Source organism: Manihot esculenta, chromosome 2 (assembly GCF_001659605.2).
Source record: "Manihot esculenta cultivar AM560-2 chromosome 2, M.esculenta_v8, whole genome shotgun sequence".
NCBI classification, from domain to species: domain Eukaryota; kingdom Viridiplantae; phylum Streptophyta; class Magnoliopsida; order Malpighiales; family Euphorbiaceae; genus Manihot; species Manihot esculenta.
In genome coordinates, this window is record NC_035162.2 from 2,203,129 (window position 1) to 2,222,764 (window position 19,636).

A 19,636-nucleotide genomic window follows, 5' to 3' on the forward strand; every position below is an offset into this window, starting at 1 on the left:
GGCTGGAGATTGAAAAGCACTTGAAGGAGTACAAGGAGTCCCCAGAATTGAAGAAAGAGACCCAACAGGCCTGTGAAGCTTATCTCCAAAATTACAAGGATTCTTCTGAGTTAAGAACCGAGATAGCTGAGGCCTGTGAGAAGCGACTTGCAGAGTATAAAGCTTCGGATGAGATGAAAGAGGCCATATGGTATAAGGGTCTCCGCATGTTTGTCTCCGGCTTCAACCGAGGTTTAAGAGAGGCCAGGCATAATCCATCTGTTCCCCTGACCGTACTCTGAGCTAAAGAAGAGGATTCCGATGGTGAGATCGTGGCCTACGGGGAGGACGATATGCCTCTGCCCAAAGGGACTTCTCTTGCTAAAGTTGGGCCTTCTGAGGCAGGGTCCAACCTGAACACAGAGAATGTGGAAGTCCTCAACCCTGAGGTAGGCGTCGCCGAGCCTCAGAAGGAAGGTATAGGATCCGAGCTGAACACAGAGAATGTGGAAGTCCTCAACCCTGAAGTAGGCGTCGTCGAGCCTCAGAAGGAAGGTATAGGACTAGGAGGGGGAGGTGTTGGACTTCCAGGGCTGGAGATCATTCCTTTTGTAAAAGCCGGGGAATCTGAGCGAGAGGAGGTCGGACCTCCCTCGGGTAGCAATGTAGACAGTGTAAGCGCAGATAGTGTAAATAGGGTGAGGGGTAATATAGACACTAATGTAACTGAGGGTGATGCCCCTAAGCATGTGAGTCCTTTGAGGACAATCTTTCCTTCAGAAGAGTAGAAATAGACTGTAATTGTTTTGCCTTTTAATGATATTTTAGTTTTCCAAGTGTATGGATGCTTTGAGTTATTTTACTTGTTATTCCTTTATTCATGATTTTCTCCTCCTCCGGCGACATTCTCTCTGCGGGCCTTTTCCGGGCTAAACTAGCCTTATACGTGAGCTCGGTTTTCAATGGCGGATTGAATTTTCCACAGGCCTTTATGGTCTTATTTGTGACTTCCTCGTGACAGTAGATTTGATCATATACCTCTTAGGGGAATAAGCAGGACTGACTTTCTGCTCTGAACTCCGTTCTATTATGGACTGAGGTTGGGACCTTGTCTGGCCGAGTCATGGGATTTTCCTTCAGCTTCATGAGGCTCTATATCTTTCTATTTGTGTGTCAGACCTTCCGAGCTCGTTTGCGAGTTTAATCCACAAGCGAGAGCAGTTTGTTGCTACTTGGGAGTTGTTACTGTCTCTCAGGTCCTACTGCCTTTTCGGCATGTGTTTTAGAAGGGGCGAGGGGGTAGACCCTTGAGGTCTCTATATTCCTCAGGTCAACACTTCAAGTTTAGAGTATGCTGACACGTCCTTGACGATGCGAATGGGCTAGGCCTTGGTGATGGAGGATGCTTAAAGGCTTCTAAGTAATGGCCAGGCGTCATGGGCCAGGGCCCTGTTCGAGGCGAGGGAACCCAGTGGTCATCGTCGATTGCCCCTCTACCTTCCTGTTAATTATTATCTGACTGTGCAGGTTTCCAGAATCATTATGACCGCGTCTGTTCACGTTCAGCTTTCCCCATAAATTCTTTTCATCTTATTGTTGCCTCACTTTTCGAATTTTCTCTACTCCTTTCTATCTTCAGCTTTCTCTTATTCTTCGTATACGTTGTCACTTCTATTTTCTCCTCTTTTTCCTGCGGGATGTGCAGTCTTTCTCTTTTCGTGAATAGCTTTTAAGAATTCTGCTGCCGCTGGCCTAACGTCTAGCATCACCCTGCTCAGAATTACAGCTTTACTTTTTGGGATATATACGCTGGTATCCTTCCCTTACTTCCTAGAGTTCTTTAGTAATTCAGATTGGCTTTTCAATTGAGGATCTCTGGTTTCATCTTCCCCATGTCTTTTTTCGTACTGTTTACCTAAGCGAGTCTCTCATGTCTTCAAGGTGTCCCTTCGGTGTTCCACAAGAGGTTGAAGTTGTATTATGCAGATCGTCAGGCCGGCCCCCTCCCCTTGCTTCCTTCGGAAAGGAGGAGAAAACTTTCGTGGTGCTAACATTCACTTGTTCCATTGCTCTTCAGAATATTTCCCCAATTTTCTGGTGTTGTCTTCACTTGTTCCATTGTCCTTCAGAATACCTTGCTGGTTTTTTGTTGGCGCTTCGGGCAGGTGAACGGGTAGTGATGCCGATCTCCCTGAGACTTTAACTCGAAGACTTATGTTTTTCATGAGATCGGCATATAATATCTGAGCTCATTCGTATGTATCGTGAATCACATCTCAAGACGGAGCTCAGCCAGCTTACGAAGTTGATTTTCCGAACTATAAGATTTTCTCTGAATCGAAGGCTAATATAGTGGGGTAGGCGATAGTGATGTAAACGCAGATGATGATTTATCTGGTCATGTAAATCCATTAAGGATAGCCTTTTATCCCGTAGTGTTGGTATTTGTGACATGCTGTAATGTGTTTCTCTTTTAATGAAATTTTTATTTTGCGTTCATACTCGAACTGTCCTTTCTTTATCATAAATGAAGTACTTAGATTGCGTGCTCCGTAACTTTTCCCGAAGGATCTGTTGTATTGCTTTCTCCTTCTTGCCCCTTTAATCGTTCAGAGCTGGAGTTTATTCAGTCAACTGAACGCTTGACTTACTTTTTTCCAAGCTAGACTAGTCGTACTCGTGAGCTCTGTCGTAATGATAAACAAGGTTGATCTTTCTGCCTTTAGCCTTGTTTTGATAGGAATCGGAGCTGAGGTTTTATCTGTTCCTGCCGCTAAATGTTCCTCGGGTTGCCCCTTTACTTCCCCAATATTTATTACATAAAGATTGAGGGAGTAAATCTCTATATTTCGTTTATACTTGCACAGTTTTGGTTTAGGTGATTTTACTCCGCCATTTTATTTGTGAGCTCGGAGGTCTGGTCCCTCGCAAGGTGGTTCTTTGTCAGTCGGTGCAACTTAGTCTGTATGTGCGACTGGGAGGGGAGTTCGGCCGTTGTCGTTTTCCCTCTTCTTGGGTTGTTTTTGCTAAATGTCTATGTGTAGCAGACTGGTTCAAGCTATGTTTTCTGTTGTTCTCTCCATATTGAGCTTCCTTCCGTCCGAGTGTTCCCTATTGCAATTTTAGCCGAGCTGGGGATTCGGTCCTTGGTTCTTTGCTTAAGCTTTTATACCTGTAATCTGCAGCTCGTCCTATACTTCTGAGTATTGTCCGAACGCGTTGCAGTTCGGACCTCTTTCTAGGCTAGCTAACTCAGCACTAGAAGTTGATTTGTGAGGTTAATGTTGTACCGAGCTCGCTTTTGGAGATTGATCTGGGGCTGTGACGCTCTTGGCTATTTTGCCCCGAGCTCTTTCGGGAGGTCGGAATTTGATTTTTCATCAGTAACTTAGGATTTGTCTTTTTTGTTTTCCCGGGAGTTCTAGGGGATCCCGGTCTTCTTTGTTTTCCCGGGAGTTCTAGGGGATCCCGGTCTTCATGATCCGGGAGGTCTTTTAAGATCCTCACCGGCCGTTTTTGTTTTGTTTTCCCGAAAGTTCTTAGGGATCCCGGTCTTCTTTGTTTTCCCGGGAGTTCTAGGGGATCCCGGTCTTCATGCTCCGGGAGGTCTTTTAAGATCCTCACCGGCCGTTTTTGTTTTGTTTTCCCGGGAGTTCTTAGGGATCCCGGTCTTCTTTGTTTTCCCGGGAGTTCTAGGGAATCCCGGTCTTCATGCTCCGGGAGGTCTTTTAAGATCCTCACCGGTCATTTTTGTTTTGTTTTCCCGGGAGTTCTTAGGGATTCCGGTCTTCTTTGTTTTCCCGGGAGTTCTAGGGGATCCCGGTCTTCATGCTCTGGGAGGTCTTTTAAGATCCTCACCGGCCGTTTTTGTTTTGTTTTCCCGAGAGTTCTTAGGGATCCCGGTCTTCTTTGTTTTCCCGGGAGTTCTAGAGGATCCCGGTCTTCATGCTCCGGGAGGTCTTTTAAGATCCTCACCGGCCGTTTTTGTTTTGTTTTCCCGGGAGTTCTTAGGGATCCCGGTCTTCTTTGTTTTTCCGGGAGTTCTAGGGGATCCCGGTCTTCATGCTCCGGGAGGTCTTTTAAGATCCTCACCGGCCGTTTTTATTTTGTTTTCCCGGGAGTTCTTAGGGATCCCGGTCTTCTTTGTTTTCCCGAGAGTTCTAGGGGATCCCGGTCTTCATGCCCCGGGAGGTCTTTTAAGATCCTCACCGGCCGTTTTTGTTTTGTTTTCCCGGGAGTTCTTAGGGATCCTGGTCTTCTTTGTTTTCCCGGGAGTTCTAGGGGATCCCGGTCTTCATGCTCCGGGAGGTCTTTTAAGATCCTCACCGGCCATTTTTGTTTTGTTTTCCCGGGAGTTCTTAGGGATCCCGGTCTTCTTTGTTTTCCCGGGAGTTCTAGGGGATCCCGGTCTTCATGCTCCGGGAGGTCTTTTAAGATCCTCACCGGCCGTTTTTATTTTGTTTTCCCGGGAGTTCTTAGGGATCCCGGTCTTCTTTATTTTCCCGGGAGTTCTAGGGGATCCCGGTCTTCTTTGTTTTCCCGGGAGTTCTAGGGGATCCCGGTCTTCTTTCCCTGAGGTTTCTCTGCTACAGGGTTTTCATATGCTGTTTTCTTTTTGAAAAGTGACATTCATAATAGAAATGACATTATCGTATAAAGAATGTCGTCATTTTATTCAGTTGTGTTTTTCAAAGTATAATAACATTTTTCTTTACAAATGTTTCAAGGGAAATACCTCTTCAAGTGTTGGATATTCCAAGCATGGGGCTCGGGGTTTCCCTTCATATCTTCAATTCGATATACTCCTGGTTTGACTACTTTCGTTACCCGGAATGGGCCTTCCCAGGTCGGTGCTAACTTGCCTACCGCCGCTCTTTTTCCCGTAGCCTCCAGGTTTCTCAAGGCTAGGTCTCCTACTTTCAAGTTTCTTTCTCTGACCTTTTGGTTGTAATATCGTGCTGCCCGCTGCTGATAAGCGGCAGTTCGAATTTGAGCCTCTTCTCTAATTTCCTCGAGAGCATCCAGGTTGCTCCTTAACTTATCGTCATTAGTGTTCTCACTGACGAATTGGACTCGATGAGTGGGGATCTGCAACTCCACTGGGACTATAGCCTCTGTGCCGTAGGCAAGTGTAAAAGGTGTTTCTTTAGTGGACGTTCTGGGGGTAGTCCGAAGTGCCCACAAGATACTGTTGAGCTCTTCCGCCCAGTTCGCTTTTGCTCCATCCAGCCGCTTCTTTAATCCCTGGAGGATAGCCCTGTTAGTAACCTCTGTTTGGCCATTAGTCTGGGGATGGGCCACGGAAGAGAATTTGTGCCATATGCCCATGTTTGCTGTAAATACTTTGAAGGTATTATAGTCGAACTGTCTGCCGTTGTCTGAGATAAGCACTCTTGGTATACCAAATCTGCAGATGATGTTTCCCCATACAAAGTCTATCATCTTGCGAGCTGTGATTGTGGCTATTGCTTCTGCCTCTGGCCATTTTGAGAAGTATTCTACAGCCACTACTACAAACTTTTTATGCCCCGTGGTCTTGGGGAAAGGTCCCAGGATGTCTATTCCCCATTGTGAAAACGGCAATGGGCTGGATATGTTGGCTTGTGGAGTGGCTGGAACCTTGATGGTGTTAGCGAATCTTTGGCATACGTCACACCTTCGGACGAACTCTTCTGATTCCCTTTTAACGGTGGGCCAGTAGTATCCTTGCCGGAATATTTTATGGGCTAACGTCTCTGCCCCTTTTCGTGAGCTCCACATACTCCCCTGTGTATCTCTTCCATCACCCTTATAGCCTCCTCCGGGCTCACACACCGGAGCCATGGACTGGACTTGCCTTTTCTGTACAAGGTCCCTCTTACTGCTTGGTAATTGGTAGCACGAGCTGCTATCTTCTTGGCTTCCTCTTTATCCTCAGGGAGTTTTCCCTTCTCCAGGTACTCTAGGTATGGGGTCATCCAAGTTGGGTTTTGTTCCACCTGCAACACCGTGTTAGTTTTACTAAAAGCAGGCACGAGAACGTGTTGTATGTATACTTCATCAGGGAGCTGTTCTAGCTCTTCTTTGGACAATCGGCTGAGCAGGTCGGCTTCCTCGTTCTCTTCTCGTGGTATTCTTTGGAATTTGATGGTAACTCCCTGATCTATGAACTCGGCCTCTATTGCTTTTACTTTTGCCAGATAACTCTGCATGGTTGGATCCCTAGCCTGATACGCCCCAGTAACCTGATTGATCACCAGTTGTGAATCGCTATTTACTTCGAGGTCGGTTGCCCCTACCTTCATTGCCACCATCATTCCGTTTATTAGGGCTTCATACTCCGCCGCATTATTGGAAGCCTGGAATTCTAAGCGCAGGGCGTAGCAAACCTTAAAGTCTCCAGGCCCCTTGAGCATGATTCCTGCACCGCTGCCTCCAGCGCCTGAAGCCCCGTCTACGTATAACTTCCAATTGAAGTTCTGGTAGAGTTCTTCATTTCTTTCTCTCCTCGACGCTTCTGAGGATGATTCTCCTTGTTTCTCATCGAATGTGCACTCCGCTATGAAGTCAGCGAGGGCCTGAGACATTATAGCTGTCCGAGGTCGATACTCTAGGCAATAAGGACCGATCTCCACAGACCAAGCTAACATCCGACCTGAAGTCTCCGGTCTATGTAAGATCTTCTTCAGGGGTTGATCTGTCATGACAACTCCTTGGTGGCTTTCCAGGTAAACCCTAAACTTCCGGACTGCCAGCAGTAGAGCATACGCTATCTTTTCAATATTCAGATATCTGACCTCGGCATCTTTGAGCACCTTGCTGACATAGAACACAGGCTTCTGCTCTCCTTCTTCCACCCTTACCAGTACGGCGCTAACTGCCTGCTCGGAGGCTGCCAGGTATATCAGAAGTTCTTCACCTTCTATAGGACTACTAAGCACACGAGGCGAGCTGAGATAACTTTTGAGTTCTTTGAAGGCTTCACGATAATCTTCTGTCCATTCGAAGTTTGGCACTTTCCTTAACTTTCTGAAGAACGGTAGACACTTTTCTGCCAACCGTGACATGAATCGATTGAGTGCCACTACTCTCCCGGTCAGTTTCTGGACGTCCCTTACACAGGTTGGTTCTGCCATATTTAGTATAGCTTCTACTTTTTCCGGGTTGGGCTCGATGCCTTTCCCACTTACCATGTATCCCAGGAATTTTCCTCCTCTGATGAAAAAGGCGCACTTTGCCGGATTCAACTTCATTATGTACTGATCTAATACTCCAAACACCTCCTTCATATCTGCCACGTGCTATTGGAAAGTTAGGCTCTTGACCACCATATCGTCTACATAAACTTCTACGTTCCTGCCGATCTGTTCTTTGAAGATTTTGTTCATCAGTCTTTGGTAAGTTGCCCCGGCGTTTTTCAATCCGAAAGGCATGGCTTTATAACAATAAGTCCCATCTTCCGTTATGAACGAGGTTTTTTCTTCATCCGACCTATACATTGGAATTTGATGATAACCAGACATTGCATCCAAAGATGACATGTAATCAAAACCGGCCGTAGAGTCGACCATTTTATTAATATCAGGGAGGGGATAACAATCTTTAGGGCAGGCCTTATTCAGATCAGTAAAGTCTATGCACATCCTATATTTGCCATTGGCTTTTTTGACTAATACAGGATTGGCTAACCACTGTGGGTACATAACTTCTTTAATAAAGCCTGCCTCCTCTAGCTTCTGTACTTCCTCCTTGGTGGCCTGCTGCTTTTCCCTTCCTACTACCCTCTTTTTCTGCTTTACTGGTCTGGCTTCAGGGAGGACGTTCAGTCTATGGGTCATCACCCCGGGGTCAATCCCAGGCATGTCCGAAGGCTTCCAGGCGAAGCTTGATGCATGACCTCGAATCAAGGACATCACCTCGGCTTTCTGCTCCTTGGTGAGGCCGGCGTTGAGACTGAAGGTTTTGTCTGTTTCCGTTTCTGATAAGAAGAAGGTCTCTAGTTCCCTCTTCGGCTCATCCGACCTCCCGTGCCTCCTACGATCATGTTGATAGTTCCACTGGACCCATCATTCACAGTGTTAGCTCCTGTTATTCTCGGCGTTTGAGCTGTCGGATTGGGTTGAGGTCTCTGTCCTTTCGATTTCTTTACAAAGTTCTTTAGGTGCCCTCTCTTGATCAACCTCTCAATTTCTGCAATCAACTGGAAACAGTTGTTGGTGTCATGACCATGAGTTCGGTGGAACTGACAATATTTGTCAGGATTTCGCTGGTCGGCTTCCGCTTTCAGGGGCTTGGGCCATTGCAAGAATTCTTTGTCCTGGACGGCTACGAGCACTTCGGCTCTAGAGGCGTTAAGTGGGGTCGGCTTCTCTGGAACCCATGAAGGAAGTGGCCTTTGTTCTGAGGACCGAGGGGGAAAAGGTCTTTGGTCCCTTCGCTCCCAAGGCTGTCTGTAAGGCTCGGACCTTTTGCCATGTTTCTTTTCATGCTTCTCCGGCCTCCTTTCCTCCGGGGCTTTCTCCTTGCCTGCCGTTCCCTTGGCGAATCTGCTTGTCACCAGAGCGTCATCCTGTCTTATATACTTCTCAGCCCTCTTCATTAGCTCGGCCAGTGTGGTCGGAGGCTTCGTGCTTAAAGAACCAAAAAACTCCGCGGAGGTCGTTCCTTTCTGCATGGCCTCCACCGCCCTTCCTTCATCGAGCTCGGGAATCTGCAGGGCTTCTGTATTGAAACGAGCTACGTACTCTCTAAGCGATTCCTCCCGTCTTTGCTTTACTGTTTCCAGATAACTCGTCTTCCTATCCGCTGGCACCCCGGCGATGAACCGGCTAATGAAACGAGTGGCTAGATCTCCAAAACTCCCAATGCTCCCAGTCTCCAGGCTGTTGAACCACGCTCGCGCTGGCCCTGAAAGTGTCGTTGGGAATACCTTGCACATCAAGGCATCCGATAAAGTTTGTAATTCCATGAAGGTCTTATAATTCATGACATGCTCCCTTGGGTTACCAGCTCCGTCATAGGCTGCCATGGACGGCATCATAAACTTCTTAGGGACAGTTTCCTGCTGCACCCACTTCGAGAAAGGCGAAGTAGTGGGCAGGAAGGTTTGGCTTTGATCTTTCTTTCCCAGCTCGACCAAGAGTTGCTCTCTCAACTTCTGCAGTTTTTGGTCCACATCTTCATCTTCCGGCCTAGGTTTTTTCTCCAGGCGATACTCCTCTTCCTCTGCTTCACTTCTGGTCCACCTGGTTGTCTCGGCGGAATAGTTGTCAGCCTCCTCATTTTCTATCATCTCCCTCGCCCTTCTTCCGTGGGCTCGAGCCTCCGGCTCTTCCTCTTCGGCTGCTCTTCTCTCTCTTTCCCCAGTGTCACGGCTGTTAGTTTGAAGGCGATCAGAGGTAGGTCGGGGCTCATTGGTTTGGGGTTCTTCTACCACTGGGAGTGTATTTATGGGGGTGCTGAGGCCCCTTTGTTGCATTATCTGCCCCAACCAGTAGGCGGTATTCTGTAGCTGGAGGGCCATGGTTTGAAGGTCCTGGTTGTATAAGGTAGCGGTGGGGGCATTCCCTGCTAAACTTGGCGAAGGATTGAGAGGAATGGGTGTTTGATTGTTTAATGTTGTAGGGCTAGAAAAGGAGAACTGCTGCCATTCTTGGGCAGAGCTTAGGTCATTTGGGGTGTTGAGATTGTTTTCGTTGTGATTAGCCATCGTGGATCTCAGTGGGTGTTGTTAAGAGTGGAACTCCGGTGATGAAAAGATCTCCTTCGTTTCCCCACAGACGGCGCCAATTGATGATCTGAGATCCAGAGAAATAGGGTTTTTACAATGGGCTCTGTAAACTTAGAAAAAGCTTAAACCTAGAAGAGAGCATTTCTCCTTTTATAGGTTTCCTTTTGTCCACTAGTGACGTGCTGATAGAACGAATATTAGTAGACCACCTGTCCCTACCACGCTGATACGGACGTACGAAGGAATCAGATCTCTGCCCCATGCATAACGGCCTCTGATCCTCTCCAGGATCGGGTAGGCGGGTCTGCAAGATGAGTGGACGGATCCTCTTTCGGGTTCCTGGTTGGACCGGCCAGGTGGGGCCGGGTGAAGGGAACAAGATTGGGCCGAAGAGGGGCTCCCCTACGGAACTGGGGAATGGGCCATCCCGGTTGAGGTACGTCAGGAGGGAGTCCGGCCTTACCATTTGAATGAACCAGACCTTATTTATACTAAGGGCTCGAAAATATCTGAGTAATGGGCCGATATCGTGGGCCTCGTTTTTTATTCGGAAATCTCGTGGTCATCAGTTAATAAAATGTGATTAAATATGAGGCAAATTATAATTTTGATTTATTTATTATTTATTAATTAATTAGATATATGTGCAATTATATTTTTGAACAAGAAAATAGAAATTGATTGGAACATTAATAAGAGTAAAAGATAATAGTGTGATGCCGTCGCTTTCTTTATTTTTTTTTAAATTGTATTTTTTATTATTATAAAAATATTAAATCTCATTAGAAAATAACTAAACTAAATCCATTATAAATTAGAAGAAGGCTTAGAACATAATAAAGAAAAACACTACTAAGACTAAATAAATTAAATACATCATGCATATAAACATAGACTATAAAGCTCTCACCTAATATAGAAAGATTTTGATGCTTTTCCACTGTGCCGTCTAAGTAACAATAGATGTTGGGACCTATACCAACCTCACGGACCAATTGATTATAAAAATAATAATGTGTAAGCTTTGAATGTCTGATCGAATTATTAAATTTAAAAGGAAATTATATAATTTATCACAAAAAAACCCTTTTATATATTATTTAAACAAAATAATTAAGAAAAATAGAGTAGTCAAACTTTTTTTCAATCGCATGAATTAAAATTAAAGAAAAAAAAATTGAATGGTTAAAAAGAAAAAATTACAAATGATCAATAATTATAAAAGAGTAATGGCCAAAACTCTTCGCATTAGTCGGTAATCGAAGGTGACCATTACGGCTACATGTTAGTGGCAATCCCATGTATAGCCACCATCGAGAAAATAACTCCTTTTGATTTTTTTTTTTTAAAAATAAAAGTACGTAAAATTTAAAAATTTATTAAAAAATTCACTCTACAATAAAAAAAAGTTGATAATACCTAAAATAAATGTGTATATTTCTTGCTTGGATAAAATGAAAATAATATAATTGAAGCAGGAGCAAAAATATTAATTTCTACTTAAAAGAGATAGGGGAAGCTGCATATTTAATAAAGTAAAAGATTAATATTTTAAAAGGAAAGATGAAATCGTAAAAAAAAAAAAACACTCTTTGGACAATGGAGTTATTTTTTATTTAACTTTTTTATTAAAAAAACATTTGTTTTATTCAATTTGGGTGCATTATCAAGACTTTGCCGTTTAATACATGAATCGAATTGAAATATAACAATGCAATTGACATTTGAACCTAAATTAAGTTTCCTTTGATTGCAACTTACCTTCTATTTTTAGGCTACATGAAATATTAACAATTGTTTTGAATATGGTAATGAAGATAGGTGAAGTCTTCAAGGTGTTTCCATGCATACAATCATTAAAATAAGGGGATTGACATTTGAATATTGTTAAATGTTTTTTTAGAAGTGTTTGGGAGATTTACATCACGCACTTTGAGAACTTTTTTTTTCACTTTTACTATGAGATTGGTTTTATTAAGTAAAACATATTACAAAGTCCAATGTGTAGAAAATTTAAGTCTAAAAAAATAGAATATATTTCAAAGAGTTTTCAAGTTCGAAAGGTAATAAGCCTATGAAATTAAAATTTTAAAGATCTAAAAAAAAAAATTCAAATCTAAATTTAGATTCAACGGTATGAAAAATCCCTCACTATAAAAAGTTAAGAAAACCTAAAAATAGTGGCTCACATATCAGAGAGAATGAAAAACAGTGATGGACTTTGTGATGTTTGAAATTGCTCTAAACTTCATTCTGGCTCTCAGTTAACGCTAGCAGTGTGAAGTCCGTTGATGGCACTGAAGTTGGTATTTTATTTCTCTGTGCTTGATTGGTCTGTTAGTTTGCTTCTACTAGGGTTGAATTGGTTTGATTAGTTCAATTTATTTCGTTTCATTTTAATTTAATTTTCTATTTTTTTAGCTTTTTATCTTTTTTATATATAGTTCTAATAGATTTTAAAGATGCATGTACATTGATGGAAAGGAAAATTTTAAGCAGCCAAATAGAAATAAAAATATTTAGGAATTAAAATTAAGAAAAAAATAATCACTTATATAATCAAATCAAATATAATCAAAGAAGATCCACCTATATTTAACAGCAACGGCAAGAAGCAAATTACAACGCTTTTTTTTTTATATAAACACTAATAGTTAGATATTAAAAATAAAAAATTAATATATAAATTTAATTAAATCACATAAACTAAATTATAGTTTATTATAAAATAAAATGTTTAAAAGAAATTGTATTTTTCCGCAAAGTCCACCTATTGCAACTGAAGAAAAAAAAAAAAACACTATTTGCTGTTTCCCTCCAAATTGAAGGAAGGGGTTTAGGGATAGTTTCAGCGGTCCCGCGAGCGAGGGTTTCTGCATAAAGAATTACTCTCTGCCTATCTCCACCTCCCTTCTTCGACCTGTCTGTAAACAGTGACCCGCAATGGCTTCGTCGTCTTCATCGGCTAATACTAGCAGTCACAGCTACGACATTCCATGGGTGGAGAAATACAGGCCCCACAAAGTCGCTGACATCGTCGGCAACGAGGACGCCATCTCACGCCTCCAAGTCATTGCTCGTGACGGCAACATGCCTAACCTCATCCTAGCCGTACGTTTCATGTTCCGTAGGTTTAGATCTTAATTGCTGAATGGCCAATTATATGTTTCTTCTACTAATTTAAACTATTATTTTTATTATTTGTGAGAAATTATATTGATTAATAAAATTTTTAAACCCTGATTTGGATTTTTCAGTCAGGTGGAAAATGAAGAGTTGGCCGTCTGTATTTTTTTTTTAAATGTATTTTCTTCCCCGAGTTAAAGCTAAGCATAAATGGATAATTCGGTTAAAAGGCGGCCTTTGTTTCTAATTTACATGGGAAAAGTTCACATAAAGGTTTCGAATTAATAGTATTGCTCTCTGTTAGGTTGCTAAGCTGTCTGTTAGCACTTTGTTTTATACGTTTTAGGGTCCTCCTGGAACTGGTAAAACTACAAGTATCCTGGCTCTTGCACATGAGCTTTTAGGAGCGAATTGTAAGGAGGCTGTATTGGAGCTGAATGCTTCAGATGACAGGTAGGGGGGATAGCAGTTTTATGGCATTTAAACTTCCTCTTGTGATTATTGCAGTTTTACGGCATTTAAGCTTCATGATACTTGGGATCACTAACTTTCATGTCTTCCTATCAATCCATCTTGTTTACCAGGGGTATAGATGTTGTGAGGAACAAAATCAAGATGTTTGCTCAAAAGAAAGTGACACTGTCTCCTGGACAACACAAAATTGTGATTCTGGATGAAGCTGATAGGTGAGTTGTGGTTGATATTGTTACATTTGATTTATGCCCCAGCTGTGTTTTTATGTTGCTTCACTGACACACACACACGCACATATATATATTGTGCATGAGCTTTAGCATTTGATATCCTCTTTCAAATATGTTTTATTGCATTAGGACCATATATTTTTTGTTTACGATTTATTTATGTAATTCTTTTGTTGCTAGTTAATTCTTCCTTTATCTTCTTTTTCTGTTTTATTTTTGTTTTGGTGGTCATGGCATGGTTGTCTTTCATTTACGATGAACAAATATCAGCATGACATCCGGAGCACAGCAAGCCTTGAGGCGCACTATGGAAATCTATTCAAATTCCACCCGTTTTGCTCTTGCATGCAATACATCCTCTAAAATTATTGAGCCTATTCAGAGTAGATGTGCAATTGTTCGATTTTCAAGATTATCTGATCAAGAAATACTTGGTCGTCTCCTGGTAGTAGTTGAAGCCGAAAAGGTATGTAGTTTATTTATGGTTCTGCAATATATTGCACTCATTAGCATTGTTGAACCATTCCTTAATTTATGTTCTTTGGTTAGGGCCTAATGTATCCTTATTGTTATTATAGGAATCTCCATCTACATTATTTACTATTTCTTGTCTCTTGATTGGACCCAATTCATCTGCTTTTGTCGAAAGTTCATAGCAATTCCTCTGTTTTACTAGAATATTCCATTTGTTTATATTAGAAGAGACCAGTTGCTGACGGTAGCTATGGTTCAATTGTGATTCTCCGGGAATTCAATTATTTTTGTGGCACCCTTTTTTCCTTGAGCACAAAGTGGTCCACTGAAAAGTTCAATGAGAATACTTGAAATTAACCTGCTTTTATCACCTATTGCATTAATTTAGTGGAGTGCCATTCTTGCGAGAGACGTATCGCTTAGTGGCTATTAAATAAATAATGAAGATAAAACCTTGATTTCTGAAGGTTGTTAAAGCTGTCGCATGGATACAAAAGAACCAAAAACTGGGTAGGAGGCAGGCAACAACTATCTTGCTAATTGTAATGGGCAAATCACCCATTCAGATGGGCAATATGATAGTAACTTCAGTTCACCGCTGAAATATAGTGGTGAGCTGTTTATGAAGTGACAACTGTCTGATCATGTTTTGATGAAATGTTGCTTTAAGACATCAATTTCAAGAATCAAGATAACAAGGTTGGATAAAGCTGAGTTTTCCCACCTCAAGCTGTTATACATGTCTAACTTGAAAAAAAGTAGTATCCAGCATGGTTCACAAAAGTTTATATACTAAAAGATTATAATACTACTGCACCATTGAATAGTGATATACTGTTTATACAGCTGGTGCAAGAATATTGACTTGTTCTTTTACACAATGAAGGTCCCATATGTTCCTGAAGGCCTTGAGGCAATCATATTTACCGCTGATGGAGATATGAGGCAGGCATTGAATAACTTGCAAGCTACATACAGTGGATTCCGGTTTGTCAACCAGGAAAATGTTTTTAAGGTTACAAGTCTTAATAACTCTAGTGGATGGTATTAGTGATCAGTGTGCTATGGTAACTCTTAAGTGTGTTGGTTGCATATCAGGTGTGTGACCAGCCTCATCCGTTGCATGTGAAGAATATGGTTCGCCATGTGCTTGAGGGAAAGTTTGATGATGCTTGTACTGGTCTGAAGCAGCTCTATGATTTGGGCTATTCTCCTACAGACATAATTACAACCCTTTTTCGTATCATAAAGAATTATGACATGGCTGAATATTTGAAATTGGAGTTCATGAAGGTTAATCTTAATTTTTAGGCTTAATGTTTCCTTCCAATCACATTTTTGTTTCCTGATTTATTTGTTTATTTATTTGAGTTTGCAGGAAACTGGGTTTGCCCATATGAGAATCTGTGATGGGGTAGGTTCCTATCTTCAGTTATGTGGTCTTTTGGCTAAGCTTTCCCTAGTTCGTGAGACAGCCAAAGCAGCGTGAGACATGGTTCAATTTCAGTAATGTGATAGTGAGTTGCTGATGCAAGTATCAGTGGTTTTTTGGGTTTGCCATTGAAATGTTTGTCAAGGTGGAATCAGAGTCATTTTGTGGGAACTTCTATAACTTGTAACTGAATGCTATGGAAATAGTAGGTAGTACAAATATTTACCAACGTTGCTTTGGTTTGCTCTTGCAGTATTCCAGAAATGTGGAGTAATATACAGCTCGGCCAAAAAGATCCAGCTAATAAAGAAATTAATATTGGCTCAGCGTTTATTGGCAAAAAAACCCACCCCAGCCAGCCTCTGCACAAAGCAGATAACTAAATGATCGGGGGGGGGGGGGGGGGGGAGAGATCTGTTTGATGTTTACTGTCATTCACTTTTTTATTTAGGAGGTCGTTAAGACAGTAGAACTCGTGCAAGTAGAATATCATTCTTAAATCCTGAAGGGACTGCGGCTCCATTAATTTTTGTTTTCCTCTTAGCTTTTCCGTTGGTCGTATGTGTGGCAGATGGGAGCGTTTCTGCGGATGAATAGCGGTTTGTATAAACGCTCCCATGTCTGTCGGTTTAGAGCAGATCGCCAGATTTGGGTGAGGTAAAGTTTCTGCTCAGTCCAAAAGTGGGGGGGAAAATTGATGTAACTGTCACCAGAATTTGTAAACGGCATAGCATCCGAATCCTACGTACAAGGTTCAGAAATGGATTGGTAACTGGAGATGAGAGTTGAAATAATGAAATAAGGAAAATTTTTGCTTAATCCAGTTCAATATAGATCACGGTGGAATTTGTAAATTATAAAACTAGGAAAAAAATATACTAGATTGCACCGCTATAATATTTTTTTTTTTGGTTAAATTACGTATAGTTTACTTTCTAGAATATGCTCAACTTGGTTCTTTTAAAAAATTACATATCAAAACGAAACTCAGCAAACACCATCCAAATTTGTAGTCTTGTCTTTCTGTTCAAGCAAACACAACGAAATTTTCATACAAGAATAACGATCACACTTCAAATTAAAAGAAAGAAAACTCTTAACCACACTTGAGTTGAAATTTGAAAATGAATACATGAGCAAGGCATTAAGAATGCCTCTAGCGGATAAATTTTGCTTATGCTATTCACCCACTATTTATTGTAGGATACTTGTCTATATAGTGAAACATTTTGCAACTTGAATGTTTCTTTGGCAAATCAGTTGACAACATTGCAAACTTTTCTTATCTCTCCTTGAGAACCAGTCAAGGGGCTTAAATCTCCCATCTTTACCATGGCAGCTGCAAAATCAGACCTGAAGATTGAAGAGTCCCTGACGTACTGATTGACAATGCTGTCCGTAGCACCACCACTGAAAAGAACCTGATCTGATTGAAGAAGTCCCTTCTTGTTAACAAGATTCCTGAAGAAGCTGTTATCAAAAGCATTGGGAGTCACTAAATCAAGTGGTGCAAGGTTTGAATTTCCAGAACCATCAGCAGGGCACGGAAGATCTTCCCTCAGAGACCTAGCAAACTCAGGATCAATATCACTTGCATTGCTGTTAACTCTAGCACGGAAGCTGAAACATCTTGATTGGCCAATTGTATGTGCTCCTGATTCACAAATGAAACCGTTAGCCATCTAAATATAGTTACATACAACTGAAAATAATTTTATTTCTTGTGTAACCAACCTGAAAGGGCAACCAAATCTCTTTGATTCAGATTCTTCCTACTGAACGAGGAAGTGAGTTCACTGAGAGTATTTGTAAAGCGAGGAAGGTTTTGATCAGCAAGGTCTCCGCTTGCAGTGAGGGAGTCTCTTCTTCCAAGCTTCACTGTCCATGATGGTCCTCCGGCCTGCGGTTATCGATACAGGCCATTGATATAATAAATGGATGTATATATTTCTCAAAGCTCGATTGATAAAGAGATGAAAGTTAATTCTTACAGCAACAGATGCATCGCGAGCAGCCACTGCAACGATGTCAGCACATGAAACAATTCCAGGACATCGACTCTCCACTTGAGACTTGACATTTTCAATGACATTAAATCCTCTGATAGAATTGGCATTATTGAGTGAATTTTTCTCGCCAGTCATTGAGGGAGTATCGTCCAGCAACACCGAGCCATCGCAACCCTGCATTAATACACAAAATTAGGAACTTGGGATCTCAAGAACTTGGCATGTGATAATTACAAAACACAACAAGTGATTTTTACTTGAACAAAGCAATCATGGAAATGAAGGCGAAGGAGGGAAGCAGCCATTCTCCGCTCACGGGACACAGCTGCACTAACAGCACCCTTTATAATGCTTAAAGCAGAAGGACATGTCCTGTCATAGAAGGTTGAAGAAAGCTGTGCTTGACATGGGATGCATGAGAAGGTCATCACTAATATTGTGAGAGCCATGAAAGTAATTAAAGATAAGCTAGAAGCCATTTTCTTTTTCTCTTTACTCGTAATATAGCAGAAAATGGTTTGTGCAACAGAGGGAAAAGCTCAGAGCAAATTAGCTATTGGATTGGTAGTTTAGAGTGAGGAAGCAGCACAGGCCTCGCATCCTATTTATAGTGTCCACTCTCAAAATTGCGTGACCTGTTCTCCAAGGGATATTTGCTTCTGAGTCTTAGTCATCAACGTTTTTATTTTATTATATTATATGTCAACTCAATGAAATTTCTCAGAGCTTACCATTCTTCGTTTGTTTGTTTAATAAATCAAAGGATTGAAAAGAAGAAGTAAGCCTCATTTTTCATGCAATTTATTATTAATTGCTTTTCCGCGTTCTCTGCAATAGCAAATTCTGTTCCAAGAGTACCACCGATTCAAGGAATAAATTTTCAGTTTTTATTTTAAAGGTGCGGAGGTGGGAAGTGTGTTAATTTTGAATCTGAACTCCTTGTTTGCAATTTATATTAAGTAAAAGAATTCGATTATTTTAATTTAAAAAATATTTTTAAAAGATAAAAATTATTATTAAGCACAACTTACCTAATTTTTATGAATAATATATTAGTAGGGTGGCCAACAAGCTAGCTCAGGTTAGGTTCCAATTCTTTGAAGCACTGAACCTAAATCTCTCAGAAATTTCTGGTCTTAATCTCAATATTATAATTATTATTTTAAATTATTGGTTCAATAGAGTTGAGTTCTGCTCGATAAAGAGCCAAATTTGCTAGTAAAGTCCATCTAGAATTTAGCTGAAGCAAATAATATAAATGCTTGTTGATAAAAAGATATTAATATATTTTGTTGTAAAGTTGGAAAAAATTGTGAAACCAAGTGTAAAACATGGCGAAGGTTCTTTTTAAAATTTATCATCATCGAATAAAACAAGTAGCATAAACTTCAAATTTGCCATAATTTTATAGGAATACAGCTGAATATAAATATAAATATAAATATAAAAGAAAAGAAAAATCAAAGTCAGAAAGTGACTTTGAGACTTTTGAGAATGTCTTGATATGCCTAACAGCTTTTTTGTTTTAATTTGATTCGTTTTACATCAATATATTCAAGGAGAATGAGTTCAATTTTATTTGTCTCAACTCTTTCATCTAGACTCTCTTTTAATTATTTAATCTTTTCAGAATTTTCTATCGACAAATTCATTATTTAATTAATTATATAAGCAAAATAATTTTTATATTTTTTTTCATTTAATCTAATATAGTTAGTCTAAAATCTTTTAAAATTTTGAATTTACTATTATATATTATCATACATTTTCCCATATCTTCCATGTGTGATGTGCACATAACACATTATCTATACAAATAGGTAATTCTTAAATAAATTTTAATAAGTTTAATGTTACAATAAGTGAAAAAGTTAAAGCATCTTATAATTCTAAATTGTTTTTTTCTATATTTAAGTCTACACGCCCACCAAATTGATTATTGACGTAGTAAAAAATTATAATAAATAATTTTGTGAATATTTTAGGAATCTAATAGAGATATTTATTTGCAATTTTACAATTAATTATCTCAAATCACTCATAAATAATTAATTTAATCCTAAATTATTTCTTTAAACAAATGCAGTATTTAAAAATAGGCCACCCGATTGTTTTTTTTCAATTTCTCTAAATAAGAAGGTGAAATTAATATTTACAACTCCATGAAATAATTACTATTTTTTTAAACAAAAATCGAATTTAT

The 19,636-nt window shown here is 40.5% G+C and overlaps 2 protein-coding genes across 2 annotated transcripts; one reads left to right on the forward strand and one right to left on the reverse strand.

Moving 5' to 3' along the window:
* The first annotated feature begins 12,459 nt into the window (after positions 1–12,459).
* Positions 12,460–15,669, forward strand: LOC110605616 (replication factor C subunit 2). The gene is made up of 7 exons (XM_021744251.2): positions 12,460–12,799; positions 13,161–13,267; positions 13,399–13,500; positions 13,789–13,984; positions 14,879–15,007; positions 15,091–15,285; positions 15,371–15,669. The coding sequence occupies exons 1-7, from the start codon at positions 12,632–12,634 to the stop codon at positions 15,479–15,481; spliced, it is 1,008 nt and encodes a 335-aa protein (XP_021599943.1). The 5' UTR covers positions 12,460–12,631; the 3' UTR covers positions 15,482–15,669.
* Positions 15,670–16,417: 748 nt separating this feature from the next.
* LOC110608616 (lignin-forming anionic peroxidase) lies at positions 16,418–18,290 on the reverse strand. The gene is made up of 4 exons (XM_021747885.2): positions 17,691–18,290; positions 17,416–17,607; positions 17,159–17,324; positions 16,418–17,078 (listed from the first exon to the last, which is right to left on the reverse strand). Exons 1-4 carry the CDS (start codon positions 17,910–17,912, stop codon positions 16,681–16,683), a joined length of 978 nt encoding a protein of 325 aa, XP_021603577.1. The 5' UTR covers positions 17,913–18,290; the 3' UTR covers positions 16,418–16,680.
* Between the last annotated feature and the right edge of the window lie 1,346 nt (positions 18,291–19,636).

Bases quoted from the DNA above. Each gene is read 5' to 3' on its own strand.
- LOC110605616 (XM_021744251.2), top strand. From the start codon at position 12,632: ATGGCTTCGTCGTCTTCATCGGCTAATACTAGCAGTCACAGCTACGAC. The intron at 12,800-13,160 runs GTACGTTTCATG...TATACGTTTTAG, and splicing joins TGCCTAACCTCATCCTAGCC to GGTCCTCCTGGAACTGGTAA. The intron at 15,286-15,370 runs GTTAATCTTAAT...TTGAGTTTGCAG, and splicing joins TGAAATTGGAGTTCATGAAG to GAAACTGGGTTTGCCCATAT.
- LOC110608616 (XM_021747885.2), bottom strand. From the start codon at position 17,912: ATGGCTTCTAGCTTATCTTTAATTACTTTCATGGCTCTCACAATATTA. The intron at 17,608-17,690 runs GTAAAAATCACT...GTATTAATGCAG, and splicing joins TCCATGATTGCTTTGTTCAA to GGTTGCGATGGCTCGGTGTT. The intron at 17,079-17,158 runs GTTGGTTACACA...TTTGTGAATCAG, and splicing joins AGATTTGGTTGCCCTTTCAG to GAGCACATACAATTGGCCAA.